This window comes from Pipra filicauda, unplaced genomic scaffold, assembly GCF_003945595.2.
Source record: "Pipra filicauda isolate LSUMZ 115617 unplaced genomic scaffold, ASM394559v2 scaffold48_size3843733_pilon, whole genome shotgun sequence".
In the NCBI taxonomy this organism is placed as follows: Eukaryota; Metazoa; Chordata; class Aves; order Passeriformes; family Pipridae; genus Pipra; species Pipra filicauda.
This window is the reverse complement of record NW_024104631.1, coordinates 1090270-1117575: the sequence shown is the minus strand read 5'-3', so window position 1 is coordinate 1117575 and position 27306 is coordinate 1090270. Positions and strand designations below refer to the sequence as shown.

The window sequence follows — 27306 nt, the reverse complement described above, 5'->3', positions numbered from 1 at the left end:
AGCAATATTATGCAAGAATGTCTGGCTAAAATTAAAATGCTATTTCTCAGCATCACATACTTACAAGAAACATGCAGTTCAGGCATTCACAATGCAATTATGCAAGCCAATATCTTTGGTAAAAACTTAATGAAAAAATAGGGTAATGGAAAGTTAGTATGGATAGCTGTATAGGAGGATAAACACCAAACTACTCCCTTCTGTTGCCCTAGCTACTCCTTTGGAGACCAAGTCTGATACAGCTCCACTTCAAAAAAATCAGAGCAATAAAAACTAATAGAAGTTGAGGACTTCATAATGTAATGGCAGATAGTACTGATTTTTTTTTTTTAAATTAAGTTTTCCCCAAACCATCAGCTGTTATGTAAAACACACCTAGCCTCTGCAAAACAAGTTGCATGTTAGAGCACAAACACTGATAAAGATGTTCTCTCTATGCAAATCCGAGCATTTCATACAAGCAGGGAATGTTCCTATGTTACAGCTCTTTATTGTCTCTGAAACAGAGAAATTTCCTGAATAACTGTTTTCTGCCTGCTAAAACGTAACACAGCATCATCACAATAAGATTAAACTGCAGCAAACCTATTTAAACCAATTTGAATCCTAATTCAAATGGATTATCAATAAATACCAGATGGACACTGTTTACAAAGTAAACCATCACCTCATTCACAGGAGACACTCAGTTAAGATACAATATTCTATACAGATTCCCTCAAGATCATCGTGATTAAAACAAAAATGAACACAACACCGAGAGACCCTAAACATCCCAAAATGACAACTTACATTTTTTTCCTGATATATTTTTAAATATAGTGAAGTTGAATAACTATGTCTATTCCCAACACCCAAAAGTAAAAAAGTCTCTTTATGTTTCATCTTCAATGTCTAAAATGTTCAAGGAAAAATAGAAACTTGTGTCCATGGACTATTATAACAGTGGAATTAATCTTTGTTCTGTCACTCCTGGCCACACAGCCATTCTAAATCATACTTTCTGTGAGGTTAAATGTGCATGTCTCACTGCAACAGTTCTTTCACAGAAATGTTTTGTGTACTTTAAGTTATTTCAATGCCACTTCACTAAGAAAATAAGAAAAAACATTTTTTACCACAGAAAATCTTTATTTCTCTTGTTTTGCATGCCTGTAAAACATACTGAGAAGCTTTAAGATGCACAATGCTCTTCTTCCACAGATGAGGAAGTCGAGAGAATATACATATATTTTTAAAGCTGCATAAACCACAAAGCCAAACTTACACAGAACAAAGAACAAATCTAGCATTACTCAGCAAGAAGACCAGAAACATGCACGCACACATACACCCTGACAATTCTAATAAAACTTAAGGAAAAAAAGAAATACTGCTTTGTTATGCAAATATACCATTTCAAAATTGAGAAAATTAAATGATGTCATTCAAGCTAATATCCTTACCTCAATGGAAAAGAGGCAAGAGACAACAACCCTCCCTCCCCAGCAACCCCCTTGCAAACAGTTCTATGAGGTTTGGCTTCAATAGCAGTCTGTAGCATTTAGCCTCAAGAAGAATTACCAAGAGAGTTTTGGAACTGCTTATTTTAAGAAGTTTGCATTTGTTCTGCCAACCTAATTTATCTGGACAATCAGTGAAATGCATGTATTATTGCGTAGTCACAGATTTTTCATAGCTTCCATTTTTAGTGTTTAGAACAGTAACTTAGTAAATGGTTTATAAAAATATAAAAACACAGCCATGTTATTTCTTCCAAGAATTTTAATATGCCTCCATGGAAGCATGTTCAGACGCACAATAAAAAATAAATATATAACAAACTAATATAAGACTTAGCAAAGGAAAAAAAATGTTTTAAAATAGCTTTATATTATTACTCATCCAACAAATCACATGCATTTCTTTCATTTAATAGCAATGTTTTACCAGTGTTCAAATAGCAGATACTGCATATAATTGTTATATCCAGATTTTTCTTAAAACTGCTACTTTAAGACATTAAATAGTAATAAAATAAATAAATAAACAAACCAAAACACACACAGATACACTCATCCTTCTGCATGAGCAATAATTTAACCACAATGAAAAAGCTCCAAACGTCAGAGCTATTCTATTAACACCTTCCATAGTGTACGATGAACGATACTGAAAATCACCTACACTCTTGTAGACCCTCCAATCTCAGTAACCTGTAGCAGCTAGCACCAGTTGCAACACTTCAAAGTGAATCCTATACGCTTTTCTTTAAACCTGTAAGAAACAAATTACACGGTGGTTTGGGTTTCTTAATAGCTTGATGAAGAGGGTGGATGGATCACTAAAATATCCAACATGAGAAAAAGAAACATTATATGAGAAACAAGTTGTTATCACAACAGAAACCTGCCAGTTATCCCCAAATTTCTGCAATAATTTTTCAGGCAGCCAGGTTAAAAAGCATGTTTACAGAAAGTAAACCCTTAATGAGGTCTATCATAAATAAAAACAGTAAAGCTAATGCTCAGTCAGGATGATTGCAGTCAGAGCTGTAAGAGAAATAAAATATAATGTAAATTTAAGACAGCATCCCACATTGACTTTTCCAGCCTTGGCATAATTTCTAGACAGTAACACTATACAACTAATAATAATTTCTTAACTTCTTTTCTATCTTTCTACCATAATATCTTAAAATCTGAGAGCTTGAGCAATCATTGACATCAAAGCCTTCAATTCCACCTTTTATTTCAGGATCATCCTACTACAAAATTTTAGATGCAGATGAGCATACAACAAAATATGTTAATGTCTACGATGACTGCAGCTATTTTGCAGCCATTAATTTTGCACTTAATAAATACCAAGCCAAACCCTGTACTAATTTTATTAATCAAACACTTCTAGAGACAAATCTGCAGCTTGACCCAGTTTAATAGCAAATCTAACTTTGGGGATTAGAGCAGAAAAGACTGCAGCTCTTTTTCTAAAAATGCTGACATTTAAGTAAACCTTACCAAAGAATGCTTGCCTGATTGAGGACTGACATTTCCTTTCTCTAACTCACTTAACTGAAAAATAGGCTTTCTGGCCAACTCCTACACTACCCCAAGGCAGCTGTATATCACTTTCAGTTGCAACTTGTGAATACTTTCTTTTTCTTTCTGTCTCTTTATTTTGACATGCATATTATGTTAGCTGATTTCAATCATGTTGCATGAGTGGATGACATACCTTAAAAGATTAAGTTTTGCCACCTGGGACTACTCCAGAAATTCAGTACTTTACAGCATCTCATACCCTTCTTCATCCTCTATGCGCCTGCATTATCAATAGTAGCTTTCTTCCCTATTTTATGCTTAACGACAAGTCTTTCAAGGCTGCAGTTGATACAAGTCAGCTTGAAGTGTCATTCCCCTCTCATTCCCATTACAGGATGGAGCTGCTCCATTGTGTACAACGCTCTGCTGCCATCTATTTGACAGAAGAAATACAACGCCGCCACCAACACCACAGCTGGGTTTGCCTTCCCTTTTCCCCAGCTTTCTGTCCCCCTGCATCAGCTGTTAGAAGAAAACCCTCAGGGAAGTTTTTATCACTCCTCCCTGCTCATGTCCAGAAGCAGAAACCACTTCAGCAATTACTTTTGCACTAAAAAAAAAAACCAGCTACAACTACAGCAGAGATTTGATTATTGCAAACAAAAGTAGAATGATACGATAAACCATTCATCTCTAAAAAGGGAATCCAATTTAACAACATTCTTCCATTTATAGGCCAGCTCTAAAGTTTGCTTTAAAGCAATTATTTTAAAAGTTACAATTTAATTATGTAGCCACAGATCACATCGAAGGCATGATTTCAACAGGTATCCAGACTCAACTGGGGCCATGGCATTGAATGAACACGGATTCATTGGCTGTCCCCCTTCACTACAAAACGCTTAAAATTCAGAAGTCAGGAAGTCACATCACAGAGCCTTAAAGCAGAAACCACACACAAAGCATGAGATGAAGGAGGTGGTACTTTATCCGTCATCAGGGTCACAAAGATAAACACCACTTCATTCATCACAGCATTCAGCCTGCTCTGTATGTGACTGCACAACACAGGAACAGCAGCTGAAAAAAGTCCCTAGCTTGCGTTTGTAAAACATCATGCAAGAGACACTTGCTAAAGTTGCAAAAAACTCTAAAGGAATCTATAATCTTCAGTTACAGATTCATGACAGCGTACATTCTGTTCTTTAAATACTAAGCCATATGGAAAAGTCCTGTTTCAGGGCTCAGTCTGGTCCTTTTCACGTCCCTGATTAAGTACTCCATTTTTTAAAAAAAATTTTTTTTACACGGCTGCTTTCCTGATACACTTAAATAACATATTTATAGAAATGTGCTTCAGCATTTACCCTGGAAATGATCCATAAGAAAAAACAGCAAAATGAAAGACTACATAAAAGCAAAAATGTAGCACACAAACTATAAATAAGGTCACTGTGATCCAAAAAGCATATGAACTCTTGCGTATTTTTCTATAGAGGGGGAAAGAATACCCCAGCTCAAAGCAAGAGCAGGGAAAAAAGGAGGGTCTTTGTTGAGGGAGGAAGGAGGAAGGTAAGGAGAAAATGAGAGATGAGGAACAGGAGGGCATGGAGGCAATACCAGCCTGCAGCAGAAGTTGTGAAAGTTCTTCCATAGTATTAAAATATACCCATAAACATAATGTCTTCATCTTCTCACTGGTATTGACATAAATAGTACTTGGTTTGGGAAGCAATTTGTTAATTGCTGTATTTATTAATAAATTAATTTATTAATAAATACTAGTACCACTAAGTGCATTATTCCATTGTTCTTTTTATGCATTCATAACATTTTCAGCCATAATGCATGTAGTTAACTAATAAAGTTAATCTGTTTAATAAAATTATTAGTTGCACTAAGTTCCTTACTAACACTTGGTTTTAAATCTATTTAGTCTGACAATACAAGCTGCAATTATAAAGATTGTATAAAATTGCCATAAATATTTAGTAGAGCAAGTGAAGAGACATATATAATTCCAATTGCTAGCTATTACTGGAATTACCTTTCCTTCAAGGCCACACAGAATCTGTTTGAACAGGTACTGTACAGGTACTGCCCAGAATAATTCAAGTGTAAAACTACCTAAAACCTGATTGCTTAAAAGGAATTAGATTACTTAAAGAGTTTAAACTACACACAGCATAACATCACATATAAGCATTTGAAAAAAAATCACTTGAGAGGCTTATTCTGCCCTCTGGTGCACTCTATCCCACAAGGACACAGCATCCTGCACAAAACCCAGGAAAGCATCCAAACAACTTCAACAATCTGAAGTTGAAGCAATTAAAGAGCGTGCTGAACTAAATTAAGTCAGTTCAGCACCTTACAAAATCATACCCTGTGTAATACCAGCATGAGTAAAAGGAGTAAAACATTCTGCAGGACAGAAGGTAACCCAGCTAATGTTTATTCCTTTGTATTTACAGCAGAGAGTCTAAATGCCCTGGCTAAGGACCAAGACCCCATCATCTAAAGCCCTGTGCAAATACAGAATTTGCTGGTTAGCACAACAAATTTTAGAGTGAGGTTGTGTTCACAAGGCTAGTGTCATGAGCTGGCACCAGCAGTAAACAGATGACAGGAGACTGACAGTTACCAAGCAGGCCACAGAATATGGTACCACAGGCCCACGCTAGGGTCCAATGATAATCAGTGGTACCTTAGGGTAGTAGGCTCTATATTTATAGTCTTGTACTCTAAATCAAGTTTGGAAACTCAGTTTTTGGCTAATAAATTGAACAGCCATACATGCTAAATTAGAAGTAATTTGATATCATATTCAGACAAAAAATATTCTATAAAGCGTAGCTATAAAATTCTCTAATTACATAAAACTAAGGTCTGTTACACTTATTTTTCCCTATGAATAAGTCTTACTACAACTCTACAGAGTATTGCTAATGTCCTTTAAAATTAACTAGACTAAAACTTGTTACACTGAGCAGCCAAAACGCTCGTTCTATAAAACACACAAAAAAAATCCATTAATTTTCTCAGAAGCCATGAGCTTCTGTGACATTCATAAGAAGCTTAAAACCTATGCAATAATACAACAGCATACTGAATGATAAGAACCATGAGGTACAGTACATAAAACATTTATTATGCAAGCTGTAATGACTAATTCTAAGCCTTCTTACTAGTGCAAATATTGGCAAAGCTTTACAGTTAATTCCTTGAATTATTTAGCCTACAGTTTCATGTAAGCAATATTGTATTAAATAATGAGAAAAGTTAAGAAAACTCAAATGCACAAAAACAACAAACCCAATCTTTTGCCATGAGAAAGCACTGCAGGATCAGAACCAAACTGGGTATGTACAAAAGTAGCATAATTAAGATTACTGATTGGCATTTACATGTGATAAAAAAAAATAATCCACCCTACAAATTAGAGGGGAGCATTCCTGTTTAACACATGGACCACCATACCAAAACACATCTCCAGTGCAAAAGAATTACTTTCAGAATTAATTCATCAAACAGACAATGACAGCAATCACGAGAAGCTATTTTGCTTCAGTGTTACTGAGATACAAAATCAAATTGAAGGGTTTTCAACATAAGGAGTTTAATAGAGAGCTGCTCTCTAAGGAGGGCACGTTCCCCAACCTGGCTATTGAACACCATGAGGACAGACCTTGAAAGGATCCCACAACTCAGCATTTAGGAGACTTCAATACTCAATTCTGACTTAGTTCTGTACTAAGTTATTTAGTGCCTTGACTATCCTCATAGCTAAGTACTCACTGTATATGTCCAGTGGAAGCACGTTCTTCACATGAAACTGCCTCAGAGCGACACCATCCTCTCCTACACAGACTTTCTCATAAATGATTTTCAACTATGCTAACTGCATGGATAAAGAAGGAATCGGAAAAGAGGACTGCCCCTACAACATCACTGATAAAACCTGCAGGGAAAAGTCAGCAAGAGGTAATTTTAATTATTTGATTTGCTTGTGTCCTAAACAGAAGGATTCCAGCTTCCATACCATGTCCTAACCACTGTCTTCTTCACTATAGAGTTGCACAGCACCATTACCCCCAGCAGACTCTTCTCAGTGGTATACAGCGACAGGAGGTGAGGCAATGGTCACAAACTGAAATACAGCGAATGCCACCTAAAAATATGAAAAAATTTCTGGTGGTATGTGTTGGTTTTTTACTGTAAGGGTAATGGAACTGCACGGGTGAGGAAACAGTTGCTCTGGGGGTCTCCATCCTACTTAAAACTTGACTGGACAAGGTCCTTTGCAGGCTGCTCTAGCTGACTCCACTTTGAGTAATGGGGTTGGACTAGACAGCCTCCAGAAGTCCCTTCCAACTTTTAACCATTCTGTGATTCTGTTAAATTATATGATGTAAACTTTTTCTTGTGTACTTCGAGTTTCCTCTCCCTGTAGACATCCCACTTTCCCACCAAGCAGCATGCAAGCTGTAACTTCAGGATGCAATAAGAGACATGGGTGAGCACAGGCTTTTGCATAAGTTGGAATTTTCCTCTCTGAGCTCTGAAGACCTATGAATTACTAGGCTATTTTATACTTGACTACTAGAAAAGTAAGAGCCATAAAATCAGAGTCGTTTCTTCAGTCCTACATTTAACTGCTCAGATACATTAAAAAAGTTTCAAGTGCTGAAAGCAAGGTATCTTTTACTAAGGTTACACTGCCTTTTGGATTCAGAAATTTGTCAAAAAATATTTGCCAGCTTCACTAGTTCAATACAACTCAAAAAGAAAATCTTAGAGCACAGTCAAGTACTGATGAGACCATCTGTCCTTCAGGAAAAAACAGTTACAACCTTATATCTGTGTGTGTGCCTCCTCTGAAACCTGTGCAACAAGAGACATTTACATCATTTTAGCCAACCTATCATTTGGATAATTTATTTTCAAGACATTCAACAGACAGAGGGATATGAGTATAGAGTTCTGGATAACAGAATTTGAATTAAGCCATCTGAATGCTACTATATACAATAATAGATTATTGTTTAGAATTAATATACTGTAAACAATCACTACCATGAAACCAAAATAAATGAAAACAAATCACAGTCAGCACATCAGATTCCCAATGAACTAAAATGCAAAGGAGGAGGACATATAAAGACTGGATAGAGAAAATGAGGCTGAAATGTTTATTTAGTAACTATGAAGTGAATGTGCCACTGTTTTCTGAACATCCGATGGCAAAGACACAGTGCAGAGAGCTAATCCCTGTTTCTCACCAAAACAGACAGGAATGTACCCTGGATAATTTGTTCCTACTGATGATATCATTCTGTTAAGTTTACTGTTTTTAATAAGAAACAAGTTTCAGTCTTCTCTCACTTTCTCCCATGTACAAGATCAGATCAGCCTCCCAGTGACCTACTTTATGAGTCACAGCCCTCACTATTTATGATTCAGAAAAACGTCTTCTCTGACAGTATTTCCCAGACTACTGTGGGTTCATTCCAAGAACCAATTTCATCTTCATTGGTTTCCTACAGGAAACCAGACCAACTTCCTATGATTTTATTTTCCTTCATTTCAGCATGGCTCACATAAACTAACTGGAAGTGAGAGTGATAGAAAACTTTATTCCACATAAACACAAGCCAACATAAACACCACCAAAAAAATACTGAAGATGTCACTGACTCAAAGCCACCAGAACATGAAGCATGCTAAGATTAGAAGTTCCTTTCCCTCCTTCCCCAAACATGATGCACACAGGCAAATCCAGTAAGTTTATATAACCAAAGTTTAATAGTAAGAGCTGTTCAGGTCTCTGGTGAAGACATTCACCTGAACAGATGGCCAGGTTCCACTCCCTCTTTGAGCACTGGCAATTGTTTTAAAATGGTAAGCACTGTTGGACCATTTTTAAGTCCTACCAATACCACAGTCAAGTCCCCCAATCACCTGAGTCAACAGATTTGGGGTGCCTACCTTCTCTCCTCAACTGCAATAACAGAAATACTACTGGAGATGCTAGGAAGCAAGCACACTTCAAAAGAAGTCCATCTAGACTTCATATAGGACTGTTAACTTTGCCTAAGTATAGGCTTATTGCATTCAGGGTAGCTTCTAAGAGAGCCATTTTCATTGTCCTTCAAGACACATTAGATTTCCAAAAGCTAAGACTGGGTCAGATCTTCATGGGTTCAAAATGCTCATGCAGTGAGATATTTCAGGAATGAAGTTTCCTGTATCCCATGACAGAGTCATGGAAATATCTATAGCAGCATCAGCATCACCACCACCACCACCAGCTCCCCCTTCATGCCACCTCAGTGCTGTGACTGAGCTGCAGCAGCCACGTGGAGATAGCTTGGTACTAGAATACTAGTACCACCACCATCATCTAAGGAGGACAGGTAATTTCCATAGAGATTGCTATACAGCTAACCAGTTCAAGAAAAGGAATGCTGGGACGCCTAGCTGTGAACTGCAAACACTCCAGCATAGTTTGCTGGCTCAGGTTTCACTCTGCAAAACAGCAGTTCAATGGCCTTCTGGACCACGGCTGCCCTTGGATTCATATAGCCTTGTCATTATACTGCTCTACCTGAGCTAATAAACCCAACCAGACCCATGTTTACCACAGAGCAAGCTGGATAATTCAATCATGCAAGCAAATTATAAGCAAAATTATTCTCATTTCATCTTTATATTCTGCTGTTTGTGTTGTCAACAACTGTATTCTTTCAACATGATTTCTTCTTGCTGGGTTTCAAGGCTTACAGAATGATAGGAACAACAAGCTGCTTTTCGTAGGAAGGCTGACTTACAAAACTAAAGGCAAACTGATTTTCATGAAGTTTAAACGCTCCTTCACTTCTCAGCTCAAGAGAAGCCAGGGAATATTAACACTTTAGAATACTTTCACATCTCACACAGTAACGACAGGATATATGACTAACACACAATTTATTTGAATGACAATTTGGTACCTGGCCATCAGCTTCAGTTTGTAATAATGAAGAATGAATAAGTATTTTGCAAGTAAATAAAGGTCACCTGTTAGTAAACTGAGATTTTTCCATAATACAGCAAAGTAGCTTAACAAACATAAAAAACGAATTAAAGTTATCATCTCTACTATTCATTTCCTTTCCTTTTGATGCAGCAGTACTTGCCAAGGTCAAGTGACTAATCTTTAACAAGTCGTTCTTGTTCTAGTTTCTCTGACTTGATTTTTGCAACCAAAACCCCAACAGTTTCATAATATTGCAAGTAGCAGCAGAGCTGTTTCTCTATTTGTAGATCAATCTTTCAAAGAATACCACCCGCATGAAAACTGGTATAGGTAAAGCCTTTCTAAAAGTGACACACTCTGATATATGTATTGATTTTAAATAAACCAAATCATGTTATTTTAAGCACTGTTTGGCGTAAAAACACTGCATAACCTCTCCACTAGGTCTGATGAGCAGCAAACTCCACAGCAAAAGTTGTTTCATATGGCAGAAAAATCAGATTTTTAAACCAGTTGATTTTGTTGACAGTGACAATTCAACCTCTACTATTGACATCATAATATATATTCAGTAGCAAACTCATGCAGTAACTTAGCACTGCAGCAAGCACAACTATCTCGATTTAAAGTAGTGTTTACCTGCTGAAGTTAGCAGTTGTTAAAATGGCTATAAATGCTGCAGTCTAAAATAATCAAGGCAATATACCATTACCGCCGCCACACATTCACAATTCTTGCTGCTAGAGGCTACTCACCTTGACATGGCTCTGAGCTCCCAGGTTGTATATTTCAGAGGGTTTCACTTCATTAATGATCTTCACCAGGCAGGTGCTGTCAGTGAGATCCCCGTAGTGCAGCTTCATGTCTTCAGAGTTTAAGAACAGAGTTAATACGCTTAATCTCAGAACAACACTACATTCTTGGTCCAAATCCTATTTTACAATAAAATCTGGGTAAATATCTATTGGAAAAAGTTAAGAGATCATCAGCTAAACATGGGTTTGCTTGGTGTTTTTTCTTGCTTTAAGCACAAAGTACATTTCTCTGTAGGAGTAATGGAATACCATTATAGATTCTCTATTCAATAGTCTGATTTATCTAGCAACATTTATATCACTTGTTTAAAATTAATAACTAGTTTACACTTCATTTACTCAGGTTGTAAAAATTAGTTCAATATCATATATAGAATTCCACAAAAAAAGGGCATTTTTAGTTTGGGTTTCCAATCTGTCAGTCACAAAGGTTTTAACACCTTCTTAAGCGTACATGAATAGCTTTCTTCTTCTTCACCAAATGTTGCACATGTTAAATATCTCACTGCAACACAACACTCATTTCACAACATGAGTGCCTAAGGTATCTACAAGATGAACATTTAGATAACATTACAGTACAACCTGCTGCATTTGTTACTATTGGTTTTCATTCAAAAAATACAGATACACTCTGGAAAGCAATTTCAGAAGACAATTCAACTGTCAATGAAACATGCTTCACGATACTACACACCAAAATTTTGAATGCAGCTAGATGCAGCTGTTATTTACCCTGTCCTAACTTAAGTTTCTTTCTGATTTGTGCATAAGAAAGTGGGTAAGAGCTCCCATCAAAATTAAGAGAGTAAGTTGCATTGGTTTATCAAATTGTGCTTGATTTCAGACCCTGACCTGTCAAGAAGATATTGCAAAAGTGAAATTCACAGAAACAGATCTCTTTTTCCTCTTATTAAAAAAGAAAAAAAAAATCACCTCACACTGCTATTGACATACCTTTCCAATAAGAACTTATAACTATTGATGAATTAGCTGTTTATATTTACTTACCATATTCATATAGGTTTTCATTTCATGTTTATGACCTTAATAAATTTATGTTTGCACTGCCCTATCTCCAGGAAAACGAAGAAATTCCTATTCCGTATAGTTTAGCAGTTTTTCCATTTGACAATGGTCACCACTTTTCTGGGACTGTATCATCTACAGACTTAATCAACTTGATTACTTATTTTCTTCCTTTTTTTTAGTCCTGAAATACCAGGCTTATTACAAGAGACTATCACAAGAATCCACAGTACATTTTTAATTGTTGCAGACATATGTAAACTTGTTATTATTTATGCTGGTTTAGGTTTATCTTTAATTTTTTTTTTAAACAGTATAAGGCAACAAAGAAGTTACAGATAACGCATTTCTCAGATGTTCAGCCTTGTACATTCCTATATAACAGGTTGTTGAGGCTCTTCAGGTCGATAAAGTAATACAGCCATGGTATATTCTTGAAATTTGCTTTTACGTCCCACATTGCTTGAAAAAGACATTCTGACGACACTTCAGACCCAGTTGAAGCTGTGGCTAACAGGTAATGGAATGGTAACAAAACTTTTTTTTTTTTTTTTTTAAAAGTGATAACTGTGATTAAATATGAAGGCTGGCAAGCAGTTTGTGACCATTCTTGTGCATACACCTCAATTACCCGTGATGTGGGCTACCTTCATTCCTGAGACCAGTTCTGTAGAGGCTGTGCTAGAACACACATTTCCACTGGTATGGAATACAGCTGTTCTGTTTCCTAAATTAAATTCAATACATGAAAGTAGTTCCATCTGTGGGGAGAGGAGGCTGTTACAAGAGGAGGCTCAGGGAGCAGCAGCAGCTAAGAGCCTTGAGGTCTGCAAGAGCAACTAGTTCCCCTCCAGCATAGGCAGCTGCTAGGCAGGAAAGAGGTGCCAGAGCCTGTTTTCCTCTTCCTACACATGCAGTTCTGCCATCATCCCCAAGGTAGAGTGCAGTTTCAAAGCTTCTCAGGGGAAGGTGGGCTGCTCGCTGGGCTGAGCCAAGCAACAGAGATACCCTCCCACTATTACCTTAAATTTAATGCTCTCAGGGGGAGTGCTCATTTTGGTCTACCATCAAATCTTCAAAGCTTCTTGTCCACATGGCTTTTTTGAGGAGGAACAGGCCATAAAGCTATGTCCATTTTCTGATCTAAGAAAAAGAGGTCTTTCAAGAGTAATAGGCTAAGTGGAAAGACTTATTAGAATTGGGGCTTGTTTGGTGCACAGATTTTTAAACACAGATCAAATGTCAAAACCTCTGGGCTTTAGTACTATTAACCTATCTGAGAACCTCCTTAGCAAGCAACAGCTGGAGGACTTGCTTCAGGAAGCACTTTTTTTTTTACTTCTTGTGCTTCCTACCTTTTTTTCATATAGAAGTTCACTGTCTACGAAGAGTACCATCTTGCAACACGCGATCAATTCTTAAAGGGAAGAACACATATGGCAAAGATAAAATTCAGGTTTGCTCACATAATGACTATTGCCTCTTTGCTTTCTCCAGTAGTGCCTGGAAACCCATTGTTTCCAAAGAGTTTCCATGGAGCAGCCTTTCCTGAGATTCCAAGTCCAATTCCTTCTCCTCCTCCCATTCATATAGCTGCATTCTTCAGTTAAAGGAAAATAAGATAAGAAACGGGGAAAAAACTTCAGCGTCTGCTTTCTTTTTCTTTCTTCCATCCCTTTCCTTAAATGTTTGTGTATGCATTTATCACAGTCTACATTGTCTTCTCAAATCACTTTTCATATTCACAAGATGGTCCTCACAATGCACAGGTTCCTGTTTCATTTCATTTGCTTCATTTTACCTCATGAGCCAAGAATACAAGTCATGGGAAACAGTTCTTACATTGTTCTTGACAGAAAAACAGGTTTCAGCATTTTTCATGAAGATATTTTATTCAATTTTACCCCTCTCTTAATCAGATATTTTAAGGAGCAATGTACAGTAAGTAGCAACTATTCACAGCAAATACCATGTCAGAGTCATGTAAGAAATTAAGTATATTTTTTTAAAAATCACAAGTAAAGATCAAGTGAAATCTATAAGTTGCATTATGTATTACAACTTGATAAAAATAAGCTCTGTTCAACCATGGTGTGAAGCAGACTTCAAACACATGATTTATTTACACCATGGAGATATTTAGTGTTAACAATACCTTAAATTGGATTATTTAGGACAGCTCCTGTCCTAGTTAGAACAGCTGTCCTAGTCAGAACACAACTGTCCTAGTTAGAACAGCTGGGACCAGTTCATCACTGGATGGGTGTAACCCAAAACTGTGTATTCTATAGCCTTCCATGCCATTTCCCAGAAACTGTTATCAATAGACCATTTACACCATCTGCCCAGAGCAGGCCTGACTCCTCAGCCTATAAACGGGGTGTTAAAAGGCCTGGGAGATAGGAGGGTGCCTCCCTGTCCTCACATCCATTGTGGAACTCCCCGTCCTGAGGGAGGTACTGGGCATTCCTGCCTGAACTGGAGTCTTGGGACTTTTTTAACCACTCATGGGATCCAGAGGAAGACTGCAGACCACCACTCTCAACCAGACTGCAACCACCACTCTGACTGGGTTGCAATCACCACTCTTGACCAGCCTGCAACAGCACTCTCACCAACAGGTTTTTTCCCTCTCCTTTTACTTTGGACTCAGGTGGGCCAACGAACACCACTCTGTTCATGCCCCAGGGTGCTGGGTTATACATTTGGGTTTTGTGGGTTAAAACCAACTGTTTGTCTGTATAATTGTATTTATTGTATTATTTTATTAAATTGTTATTCTGACTTATAATCTCTCCTTTGAGTTGAGTTCATTTCCCCTGCTGGTTTACCTTTAAACCAGCACAACAACTCTACAAAATACACATAGCATAGAGAACTACATGCTTGTTAAAGTGCTCAGTCCTTCTGCTGAACTGGACCCATCCAACATTTGAGCTGCTTCTCATTAAGTGACCACTTAACCTTCTTTAAGGTAAAATACTCAAACAATTTTTACAATGTGTACATTAAAGGTAATAATTTCAACTTCCCAAATTATCAGTGGTAATAGAGAATACAATAAATTTTCAGCAAATTTCCAAGAGCAATGCCTTTCCTTCAGGAAAAGGAGGTAATCATTTCCTTGCATGCAGAAATTCATAAAGGTCCAAAGATTCATTCTTCCTGCATCAGAAAGAACTTATCACGTCTTACTCGTGCTGTCATACGGGCTGCTTCCAAACCTTCACCTCCATCAGACACTCAGAAGCTCATGAGGAAACAGAATTGGAGTACTTAAGATAAGTGCCTCAAAAAACCCCCCCATTTTACTATTCTAACATTTCAGTGTTTTTAACCTCACACAGCTTTTTGCAGGCCCAGCCATTTTTTAACTGCCACTGCCCAGCTATGTGTGAACTGTGGCAGCATTTCTACACAACAAAGTGCTTTCCTGGGCCCCTCATATTTTCCACTCTTTGTAATTCACACACACAAGAGCATCTATACTTCATGCCACATCTTCAGAGAAAAATGGTCCCTTTTCTTTCTCAGATAGAGCAGCTAGCTAACACAAGCAGAGGAAAATGGGATTCCCTCCCTTCTCCCAGGGACCTTTCTCCACCAAGCTCATAGAACAGACTATATAACATATACCACCTTAAATAATAAAAAAAAAAAAGTCTTACTTCCTTCAATGTGAGCCTGTGGGTTCTTATAGAGATGTTCAATCCGGCCTGTATTAAAAGAACTAGACCGACGAACGATGCCATGCACCTGGGGATTGAACAAGTTAAGATGCAAAAGATAAGTGGGAAACATTAAGAGGAAAGTGTTTATCACCATCACTCAAAATATTCAAATACACAGACCTAACCCTTATATCAGGTAATCAGAGGTTGTATCTATTCCTACAGGTGGGCAGTTATCCAAATAATAACATACTTGGAGATGCCGTCATATTTACTTGAGTACTCGAGTGGTTTCCCCTTCTCCCTTGCTGATACCACTAGCAGCTGGAGCATCACACACAGTACAGAAAACATATTGAATTGCCCTAGAGCACCGTCTCCTAGTGTGTGATACTTGATGTTATTACCAGCATTGGAGAAGAAATATGTGAATGCCAAGAAAAGCATTTCTCCCTGGTTGCAGTGAAGACTTTCTGGAGGCAGAGATGACTGGCATGGAAAAAGCAGCAGCAGGAGATGGGACTATGGAAAGGAGAGAGTGAGCAGAGAAGAGAGAAGGGAAGAAAAAGACAAGGGGAAAGAAGGAGCAACAGCTGCAAGGCCCAAATATATTTTAGAAATCAGCTGTCATTCACTTCCTGGGGTGTTGGAAGAACAGCGAGAACAGTCAGCGCTGTTTTGTGGACCTCACGAGTCAGTGTTCTCCAGTGGGTTACACGACACACAGACAAGCCTGAGGCTGAAATCCAGCTTGGGAATTTCCTTTAAGCAGCCACGATAAATAAGTTGGTGGGAAAAAAAAAGCCCCACTGGTTCTGACTAACACTAAAGAAAAGATCATTTTTGTCTAATACATCACAGAAATTCAAACACTGACCCTGTTTCCTCCTCTCCTGTAAGACAGGACCATGATGCCTGCTGCTAAAATTCATATTAGCTTAGGTTATCAGCTGCAGAAGTTGTGCTTGTACAAGTGAAACCAAGCTTAAGCATCTGACTGTCCTCCAACTCTCCCTGCCTTTTATTTCCGAAAGTGATCCCTTACACTTTGATGTATCCTACGCTTGGTTTGGTCAGGCCATTGCTTTACTTTCTCACTTCCTGTTAACTTGTACCTGCAAGAACAGAGCAGCAGGAACAGGCAGTGTTTAGGGCTTTGGTTTGGTTTGGGGATTTTCATTTTACACATAACACAAGCTATGCTTATTGACACAGAAAACGTTTTTCATTCTATCATAAGTAAAAAATTTAAATGAATAGAAAAGTGCACACAGCTGCAGATTGAGACCAGTTTGCTTCTTTAAGAATGACATTTTGGTGTCAAAATCTCTAAAAACAGCTCAATAGTCATCTTTACAACTGCAAGTCAAATTTATGATGCCAATTTCCTTGCATAAAATCTCCTGTGTGCCCCATCACACAGCACACTCACAACATACCGTGTTCTACAATTCAAATATTTGCACTTTGAGGATCAATGAGGCACTGAGAAACATGCCCTGTAAAAGAAATTTTCATCAAATAATGAATTTATGAAGATAAATTTTCAAAGATATGTAGTCAAAAGCCATATCAAAATAATTAGTTATAGAATGTGTGGATAATTTATAGGGACATCAGGTTTACAGAGAAACACTATCTAAAAAAAAAAGACACTTCCATAATAACTTCAGTTTTACAAAAGATGCTGGAAATATTTTGAGTACTCAAATGAACTAAGTTTGCTGAGTAAAATATCAGACTTCACAGTTTTAAAGCAACAGATTATTCTAAAGGAAGCTAACTGAGGCGCTCTACAAGAGGGGAGGTTTAGACTGAATATTAGGAAAAAATTTCTTCATGCAAAGGGTTGCCAAACACTGGAACAGGCTGCCCAGAGAAGCGGGTGAGTCACCAACCCTGGAGGTACTTCATAGGCATGTAGATCTTGCATTTAGGGACATGGTTTGGTGATGGACTTGGCTGTGTTGCATTAACAGTTGGACTAGATGATCTCAGAGGTCTTTTCCAACCTAAATGATGCTGTGATTTTTCTAGCAAAATTAAAGATTTTGGCTTAAGGTTCTGATGAGGGACTTTTTGAGCACTCAATTATCTATCTCTGAATGAAATCATGCTAAAATTCAAGGTCATGTGAACGATTAATCAGTAAGTCAAATCTTACCAGCTCAAAGCTTGATAAAAGACTGGGCTTGCAAGAGCTTTGTGTCAGCTGAATGACTGTGATTCCAACATTTGACCAATGAGATGTGCTAAATGCAATCATCCCAGGACTTCAAAAGTTTCAGCAAACAGACAAACCCAGAGAGCCTGTTGCATCCAGCAATAACAAGAAAGCATGTGAACTCTGCTTTTTTTTCTTTTCTTTTTTTTTTTTTCTCCCACTCCTTTTTCTGGTATGCACATACAAGAGCAGGAAAACCTGTCAAATGCTTAATCCATGACAGCAGTGTAATTGTAAAAAAACTGATGAAAGGTACCTTTGTCTGCATGGGACAGGTGAAATGCAAACTCTGTGACAAGTCACAATGTGTGCAAACTGGTTAATCTGGTTAAGAATGTAAGATCAGTGGATTTTTCCCAACAGGCCCAGATCTTTAAATAGATTGAAATAAAAAACCAAAACAAAACAAGTTAAATGAAGCATCTTGGTTAGGGAGGCAATCAGTTATCACGTGTGCTCTTGTGTTCAGTTATTCAGAAGAAAAGATGTCTAACTGGGAACACAGGAAAGAATTCCAAGAAAGTGACAGAGAGTTTAGGAACAGAAGAAAAAATCTGTACCCAAATACAGTAACCTTTCTATTGTGGAAAGGGTTATATTTCATTTTATTTGCTGTTGGCAGTTCCCAGCTTCATTGTGGACTAGGAGAGAGTATGCGCTTTTGCCTTCAAAGGAGTAGAAGCAACCTTGTTTCACACCATTCTTTATTAGAAAGGGCTCAGAAAGTGCATTGCCATATCTGACTTGGCCATACTGATCCTTATGGAGTGAGATGATCATTTTAAGGAACTTGGGGGGACAACCTAAACGTTCCAAAATCTGCCATAGACCTTTTCTGCTCACAGTATCGAAAGCCTTGGTGAGGTCAACAAAGGTTACACAGAGACCTTTGTTCTGTTCCCTACACTTCTCTTGCAGTTGTCTGAGAACAAACACCATGGCTGTGGTACTCCTGTTGGCTCCGAAACCACACTGACTTTCAGGTAGAATGATCAGGACGGTATCTACATTCGATACCGTACTGATGGAAGCCTATTCAACCTAAGGCGACTGAAGGCCCACACCAAGACCTTAAATCATCTTGTCCGGGAGCTGCTCTATGCTGATGACGCCGCCCTTGTTGCCCACACAGAAGCAGCTCTGCAGCGTTTAACATCCTGCTTTGCAGATGCTGCTGAGTTCTTTGGGCTGGAAGTCAGCTTAAAGAAGACAGAAGTTCTCTATCAACTTGCACCTCACAAAGTCTTCCATCATCCCCACATCACCATTGGCCAGTCAGAGCTCAAATCAGTCCAGCAGTTTAAATACCTAGGCAGCCTCATCTCCTCAGATGGTAAGATTGACGGAGAGATAGACAACAGGTTAGCAAAGGCATACAGTGCTTTTGGAAAACTCCATAAAAGAGTATGGTGTAACAAACGCTTGAAGAAAAGTACCAAGATCAGTGTTTACAGAGCCACAGTGCTGTCTACTCTCTTGCATGGTTCCGAATCATGGGTCATCTACCGCCACCACCTGCGTCTCCTAGAACGCTTCCACCAACGCTGTCTCCGTACAATCCTAAACATCCACTGGTCACATTATGTGACCAATACATCTGTTCTAGAACAAGCAGCAGTCACAAGTATTGAGGCCATGTTGATGAGAACACAGCTGCGTTGGGCAGGGCACGCCTCAAGTAAGAAGGACCATCGCCTCCCTAAGATCTTGCTTTATGGTGAACTTGCCACCGGCTGCTGCAAGAGAGGAGCCCCGAAGAAAAGATACAAGGACTCCCTGAAACAACATCTCAGCCTTGGCCATATTGATCAACCTAACTGGCCTCAAATCGGGAGGCCTGGAGACACACCATCTATAACGCTGCTGCTTCCTTTGAGAATGCACGCAGGATCACTCTCGAGGAGAAAAGACAACACAGAAAGAATCGTGCCTTGCAGAATATACCACCTAAGGAGTCTTTCTGCTGTGCCTTTTGTAATCAGACATGTCTATCTCGTATTGGCCTCATTAGCCACCAGCGTGCTTGTAACAAATGTAGATAGAGCCTTTCCTAAATCTTCGTTCGCGAAGCCCAGGCATGATGATGAGCAGAAGCAACCACAGTGATGTGTCTCTTCCACAAATGGAATGAAGAAATAGTAAAAAAAGAAAAAATCAATTTACAACACTGAAAAGCCAATATCAATAAGCAAATCAATCAACAAAGCAGGAGAAAGGATGGAATAAGCAAGGCAAGATTAACCTGGTGCAAAAGCATGGAAAGCACAGACTGGCTGAAAAGAGACTTCTCACTAAGCTATGAATCAGTATTACAACAGAAGTAATAAAACTCAATATTAGAACAAGCATTAGCTTTTACTAAAAACCCAGAAAATGCTACATTGTGAGGAAATTAATTTGATCACCCCTCTCCTTCCATTATTGCACCTTTTGGAAGCATCTTTCATGACTGAGAAGGCAAATATTCTTACATTTATGTCAACATCAGTTCAAACACATCAAATCATACAGATGGCAACAATGTGATTATTGCTTTGCTGGGTCACAAGAAATGTGATTTTTGCCAGGGAAAAGTATGCAGCAAGAAGGAATCAGACTCTCCTTAATTCAAGGAAAAGGTAAGTAAAAATCATATGCTAAGCAAGAATATAATTAATCTAAGAGAAAAGGTAGAAAGCAACTCTACCAAAATACAGGTTGTTTTGGCATTGTTGTTTGAGGTTTTTTTTTTTTGCTTTTTAAACAGAGAAAGCAAAATGCAAGGTTTTCATTGCTGAAATATAACTGCCAAAATAAAAGGGCCTTTACTGCGAAGAGAGAGGGGGGAAAAGAGAACAAACAAGAGATTCTTATTCCTTTATGTGGTACATTGCATAATAAATTATTCCCTAATTCCTTACAGTTTTGGCTCACGCAGGTTGCTGCTTATCTGAGTTGGCGGGAAACATGCAAAGCAGCTATACCCTGAGGAGAAGGGGGAATCCACTAGTGGACATAAGATGATAAATAGTACAATAACCTGGCATGATTACAGGCCATGTTGCACATTCCTCTCTGGAGTTTTGATTTGTTATCTAGGGCTGGAGTGGAAAACATACACAAAGAAGGACAGAAGCAGAGGAAGCCTGACGGAGCTGCAGCATCCAAATGATTCCATCAGCCTGCAACCAGTCACCGAGTCACTCACCTCGTAGCCTTTTTCCAACAGGAACTCAGCCAAGTACGATCCATCCTGGGAATAGTAAGACATAGGAAAATGTTAGAAACACATTGAACAGGCCTGGGAGATTTGGACTGCTTAAGATCTCAAAAAAGGGAAGAAAATAACCTTGTAGTGAGTTGATGGGGTAACAAGCATATACTTTGATTTCTCTAGATTCATATACTCATCTAAAAATACTATAGACTCCTTTTAGTTACTTTTATATTAAGCAGCAGCATATTTTAAGATAACTTGCTTACAAATGCTAGTTGAGAACTCCTGTCTCTTGAATTTCTTCCCAAGTTCCATTATGAAGTGCCTGGGGACATCTTTCCAAAATATCCTAACCAGACTTATTGAATATGAACTATTTTGGACATAAGGAAGGAAGAATATTTAAAACCAAAGTAGTGCAAGCTTGGCATACTCTGCAAACCAATATGTCTCTGTAGCACTGTGTCACGCTGGCATTTCCCTTGCACACACGGTCCTTCCACACAGCTTCTGAAGGCAGCAGTAACTCTGCCTGCCCGACCAACTGAGTTTTCAAAAACATCCCTAGCACACCCTATATTTATACTACAGAATACAAGCCATTTTCACATTTTATGTATCATTGAGGGTTGAGAATTTGGGTTGTTTATTTTTAGGAATTTTCTTTTTTTTTTTTTTTCATTTACATCCTTGTCAAACTTCAGCTAATAAATGCCCCAGAAGACAATACTTTAAAACACATGCTAATGCCCATTTTCCTGCAATAAGATGGTTTTTCTGGTATGAGTATTGCCAGGATTACCAAATACAATAAGTCATATCATCTTTATAAATGTGTACACTCCATCACAAACCCAGTAAAGTTTACCCCTCCAAAAGAGTTCTCACTGTCCAATTCAGTGAATAGTACTCATGCCCAAAGTCTGCATCTTCTCACTGACTTTTTGAATTGTTTGTTCCTTTAATATGCAAATGTATTTCACCAGAGCCAAATGGCTTGCTACAAAAAGACCATAAAAACACTGAGATGCCACATATGCTTACGTGCTTAAACCCTATTATGTGGATCTGCTCTGTCGTGATCATGGCCAGAGCATTTAAGTGCAAAACAAAGACACATCTCTGTGGTTGTCCTTTAAAAGCATGTTTTCTTCAGAGAAATTTTTTTTTTACCTCAAGTTAAATGAACCTTTTTGTCTCACAGAGAGCCTAAGAAGAAAAAGATACTGAAGTAAGAAATTTGAGAAGCACTAGGAGGCCCTAGAGCAGCAGGACTGCCAGTAGAGACTGTTTACTGCATTGATGGCAAAACCCTGGGTATATCTATGCAAAATGGCACAGTGCAGTGTATGAGGGGCATGTTGCTCTATGTTTAGAACTTCAGCATTAGAAAAAAAATTAGTTACTTTATGTGTAAAGTCTTACAGAGTCTAGAAAGCTTGAAAACAAGAAAGTCTCAGCTTACATACTTCTCCCACTATATGTACATGTGTGTATGCACAAAATTTTACAGGGCTACAGCCCTATAACAACAGCCATCAGTCTATGACACCCATTAATTGGGAACATGACAAAACACATCTGCCATGGCATCACTGGAACCATATGTATTTCTGTACATCAAATGATAAGAACAAGACCCTACTGAAAGGAGAAATTCAAAGAATATTCAATGGAAAATGTGGAGGAACATGGGGCCAGAGCAGGGGATGACAGCTATCTTGAATGATTTTGTCATCTTTTTCATTAGTAATTCCTCCCGGATTTAGTAGAGGGAGGAAAACTTCCTAGTTCTCCTTGGTTGCTCAGTCCACTAAAATAAAAAAAAAATAAATCAAATAAAGCAGGAGGTGAAAGTGGGAGACTCGGCCCAGAGAGTGCAAAGGAGATGAAAAAAAAGAAAGGCTGTGATTACTTAGGAAGCTGATGGGAAACAGACTTGACTAGGATTGAACCCTGTCAATAAGGTCTTGTTCTTCTCACCCAGGCCATTGCTCAAAGTTTCCAGTCACCCTGGAACATTTTGAACCATCAGTGGCACTTGCTTCCTCTGCGCTTCCTTTCCAGGTCTATCAAGTGATAGGGCAGGGCTTTACAATGAGTGGGAAACAGGCAGCAAGTGTGAAAGCTACTGCTTTCTGGCTCTAGCACAGCACAGCTGATTTACTGTCTGGTAATCACACACAGTGCAGATTCATGCTGTCCTGTGCTGAGATACCATATCACACGTGGCCCCCAGGTTTCATGTTTCCCTTCCTTTTCTTTTCAGAACAGCAGCCTGTCAATGCAAATGGTAATCAGAACAATGATCAAAGTGTCAAAGAGTTTGCAGCTGGTAAGGACAGTACAGTTTCCATCTTTTTCTAAGGAGGTCAGAGAGCACATAATATTAAGTAAGCTCTGTTAAGTGATTTAAACCTTAATCCATAGGAGACTGCATTACACATATAAATTCTATTATCAAAGCTATTCATTTCCATTTATACTACAAACAGAGCTTTCAAAATTCAGGAATGACTGAGCCAGAAAAGGGATATTAAAGGAACTAGGTGTTTAGCAACAAATCTCAGTTTTTGTTATGGTTAGCACATTTTGCTTTATTTGAGCCACATAATGACAAACATTCATTCCGAGTTTGCATCTGAGTAGGAACAGACCAGCATGAAGTGCATGACTTGGTATGACCTGTGAAGTTGGAGACTGGGAGGCAGGGTCTTCACAAGAAATGCTTGTAATGACCTTGATCCTATTTTGTTAAGTGTTTTACCCCAAGACTACATTATGTCCTCTTTAGGACTGAAAAAACCCAAACAGGACCAGCTTAGGTAGCACATGCAACCAGCAAGGTATTAGTACACCCAGACCCCAATCAGATCACTGAGATAGCTATGGATAGTTACTCTACTCCCCACGCCAAACACAAAACCTAAAGAAACAGGATCTGTACAGACCAGAGTGCTTACTTAATGTGTCCCTCCACTGGGCAGTATGCTATTCTGCTTCAGACGTGTCACATTTGAGAGCTTAGTTTTGCTAATGTAAAGCACCCAGCTAATACTATTCCATTTATAACAAATCAACAAAATCTCAGATGACAAAAGCAGGTTTTGTCTGTGGACAAAACATCAGTCTTAAAAGAAAATTGCCTACAAATTGCCTTTAAGTAGGATTGCAATGAGACCTGGCTCTGTGCAGATATGTTCCAGCTTGAACGATCAAAACAGTTCAACAAGATTGATTAAATAAACCACCTCAGTTAAAACAGTTCCTCATCAGCACACTCTAACATCTCAGACTTAAAGATTCACTATGCTGTCTTTAGTCAAATAGTAGTTTGAAAGCTCATGCAAAGAATGATACTTCAGCAGGCTTCCAAGACACAGCAGCAGGCTTCCAACTGCAGCTGCCTTACAACATGTCTGTAAAATTCCCAGACAAAAGAAAACAGTCACATAAACTAGCGTGAGACAATTTTAGGATGCAATATTTTATGTTTAATACAGTAGTTAAAGTCAAGAACTAAAATAAGCTTTGAAACTATCAAAGAAAACCTCTTCCAATGGGGTGAAGAAATTGAGACATAAACAAGTTAGACAGTGCTTTGCCACAATCATCTGGAATAAAAACAGTATCAAGTTTGACTTGATCCATGAGCAAAGAATAGGACAATTTATACAGAAAACTGAAAACAAGTGGAACTAAATAGCCTGTTTAACAATCAAATATCCTTTATTTTGCACTGTTTTACACAGGGAAACTCCACTTGCAATGAACTCATTTTGAATTTATATTGACACATTCAGAGAAGGCTGTAAAAGCAACTTGAAATGCAAGACATCTTCATCCTCTTCCTTTGATATGGGCAGTTCCAACACTGTTCCACACAGCTCCTGGATTCAAGAACTAGATAACATCCTACCTATGATCTGCTAATAAAGAGGAGTGGAAGAAAGTACTAGATGTACGAAAAAGCAAGGGAAAAGAGACCAAGAGGAGGAGGAATAGGGTTCTTTTATTACTATTCCTAGAACTCTGGGAGAAGTGTATGGAGTGCCTTTTCAGAAGGAGGGAAAAAGAATTAAAGACCTAACAAATTATGCAAGTTTATTATGACTATATTACTGAGGAGAAAGGGCTCTGAATTGCAGGGGAATAATATAAACAACTGAAAACAAACATCCCCACAGAATACCAAGTTTTCCGAATTCATTACATACACCTTTGGAAAAAAGGTGTAACAATTTTTCACATACCACAGAAAAGGCCAAGGGTGCTTCTATTTATAAAATTCAAAACTGACTGAGGCTAGTGCCATGCTTTTAGGAATTACTGGAAAGGTGAGTTTATGGAAGTTCAAACTACAGATGGTGTCAATTATCAAGGTCATTCTTAGTTCTAAATTCCTTTTGAACTACAAACTATAGCTGTGCTCTGCTGAAGTTAAATTTTGATAGGGTCAATTAATCTGTTTGGGGGACAGTAGGTGGAGAAGAGGCAAACTTTCAGCCATGGGACACAGGTTTTATGTCTTAAAGGTATTTTTCTGCAGTAATATCACCAACAATGCACCGTCACCATTTGCATTTAGCCTTGTTTGAATGAATAATCTATACTTCCATTAAAATATGCAGAACCAGTGCCACTAGTGCTTTGCACAATAAATCATTGCTTCATCAAATTTTCAACTTCTGCATAGCTATAAGCCAATGCTTTTTCAGAGACTTACAAAACTGAAGTATGGTGACAGATCCTTTGGAGCAGGGAACACACACCATTCTAAAGCAACATCTAAACGATTTTAATGTCAATCCATAATAAAAATTCATTTCTTTGTAGCACTCCAGAAAAGTCTCCTTTAAGAAAAAAAATCCAAGAGAGTAATACAGTGTTATTTTTGTTGAAAAATGCATACTTCTAATAATTTCCAGTGATTTACAGAGGAAATCAGTAATTTTTTGCAGCTACTATAAACAGAACAGTGCTGCACTTTGTCTCAAGTCTTCAAGGTGATACTTGAGGTAAAGCATTAAAGCATTCATAAAAAAATCCCTATATTGAAAACAGGAAAAATTATGAACTCTGAAGTATTTAACTGATTTATTAAAGCTGCCACCCTCCAAATGCAGTAGTTATTTTGCTATTTTGATTTGTATTCTGGTCAAGTAAAAATAGAAATATAACTGTCCTTTTGTTCCTGCTGAAAAACTCAAAAGGCAATAAATGACAAAAAAACCTAATCTTTGTTTTAAAAGATTGTTCACTTAATTGAAGTTTTTTAAAAATTCATTAACTTCAGTACAAAATAAAATTGAAGAGGAGGAAAAGCTATCATTTGCAACAACAACAAAAGCATTCTAATTACATTACTATGTTCTTTTTCAATTAAGAGTTGTTTAAAAGCAAAAGCAAGTTGCTTTGGAAAAGTGAATCACCATATTATTTCCTAGTCTAAGCCCCATCTGACCTCACACACTATTCCATTGCTACACTATTAAGTTATATTAAGAACTGCAACTGTAGTTACAGACAACAACGCATTTTTCTTCCTTCATCCCTCCAGTTGTCTTTATCCAAAACAACATTATTCACATCATCAATATTTATCGCTATTCTACTGTGAACCTCAGCACGGACACCTCCTCTAAAGAACAAACCTCTGCACTACTCTAAAGCCAACATAAACAGAATAAACTTCTGTAATTCAAGTTTGCTCCTTACCATTAGGACAGGCAGCCAGTTCTAAATTTTGGCTTAACTTAAACAACAACAGTAAGGTATGTCAGCTCAGTGTTGCTGATTTATTTTTCAAGTGTTGATACTTAAATATATTAAAATCTTTAGTCTAAACCATATACGATATTCTACAATAATCAAACAGCTTATATCTATCACACAAACCTCCCCCCAGTATCTCAGGTTGGGAAAAACAAGTTGCACCAACAAACTGAATGTATAAGGTTTTTTCTTGATTGCAGGGAACTGTGGCACTTAGTGTGTTACTTCCAAACACACCACAAATTTCCCAGTAATGACAGTCAGGTGCTCGACAGATTTTTAGAAAAAAACCTAAAGATCATGTCCGTAAACTCTCAGGCTGTGTGCTCTAACATTAAAATACTCAATATAACTACCACTTCTCAGATATGTCCAAAGAACTACTATTATGAAGAAGAACAGAATCAGTAGAGAGCCTTCTGAAGATTTTAAAGAACAAGCTTTTTCTCAATGCATGTTATGAGCCACAATACCCTACTTTTTTCTTCAAATATGAATGACTGCAGTATACTAACATAAACCAAAACAGTTACAAACTCTGAATTTGAGCAAAAC

At 38.0% G+C, this 27306-nt stretch overlaps 1 protein-coding gene across 1 annotated transcript in view; it reads right to left on the bottom strand.

Annotated features, from left to right (window-relative positions):
* The window catches only part of GMDS (GDP-mannose 4,6-dehydratase), a 418605-nt gene that overhangs the window by 333697 nt on the left and 57602 nt on the right, over nucleotides 1-27306 (bottom strand). The window contains exons 2-4 of the mRNA XM_027727942.2: nucleotides 20968-21012; nucleotides 15554-15641; nucleotides 10797-10906 (exon numbers count right to left, since the gene is read on the bottom strand). Coding sequence (XP_027583743.2) covers nucleotides 10797-10906; nucleotides 15554-15641; nucleotides 20968-21012 — 243 coding nt within the window. The remainder of the gene's footprint in view (nucleotides 1-10796; nucleotides 10907-15553; nucleotides 15642-20967; nucleotides 21013-27306) is intronic.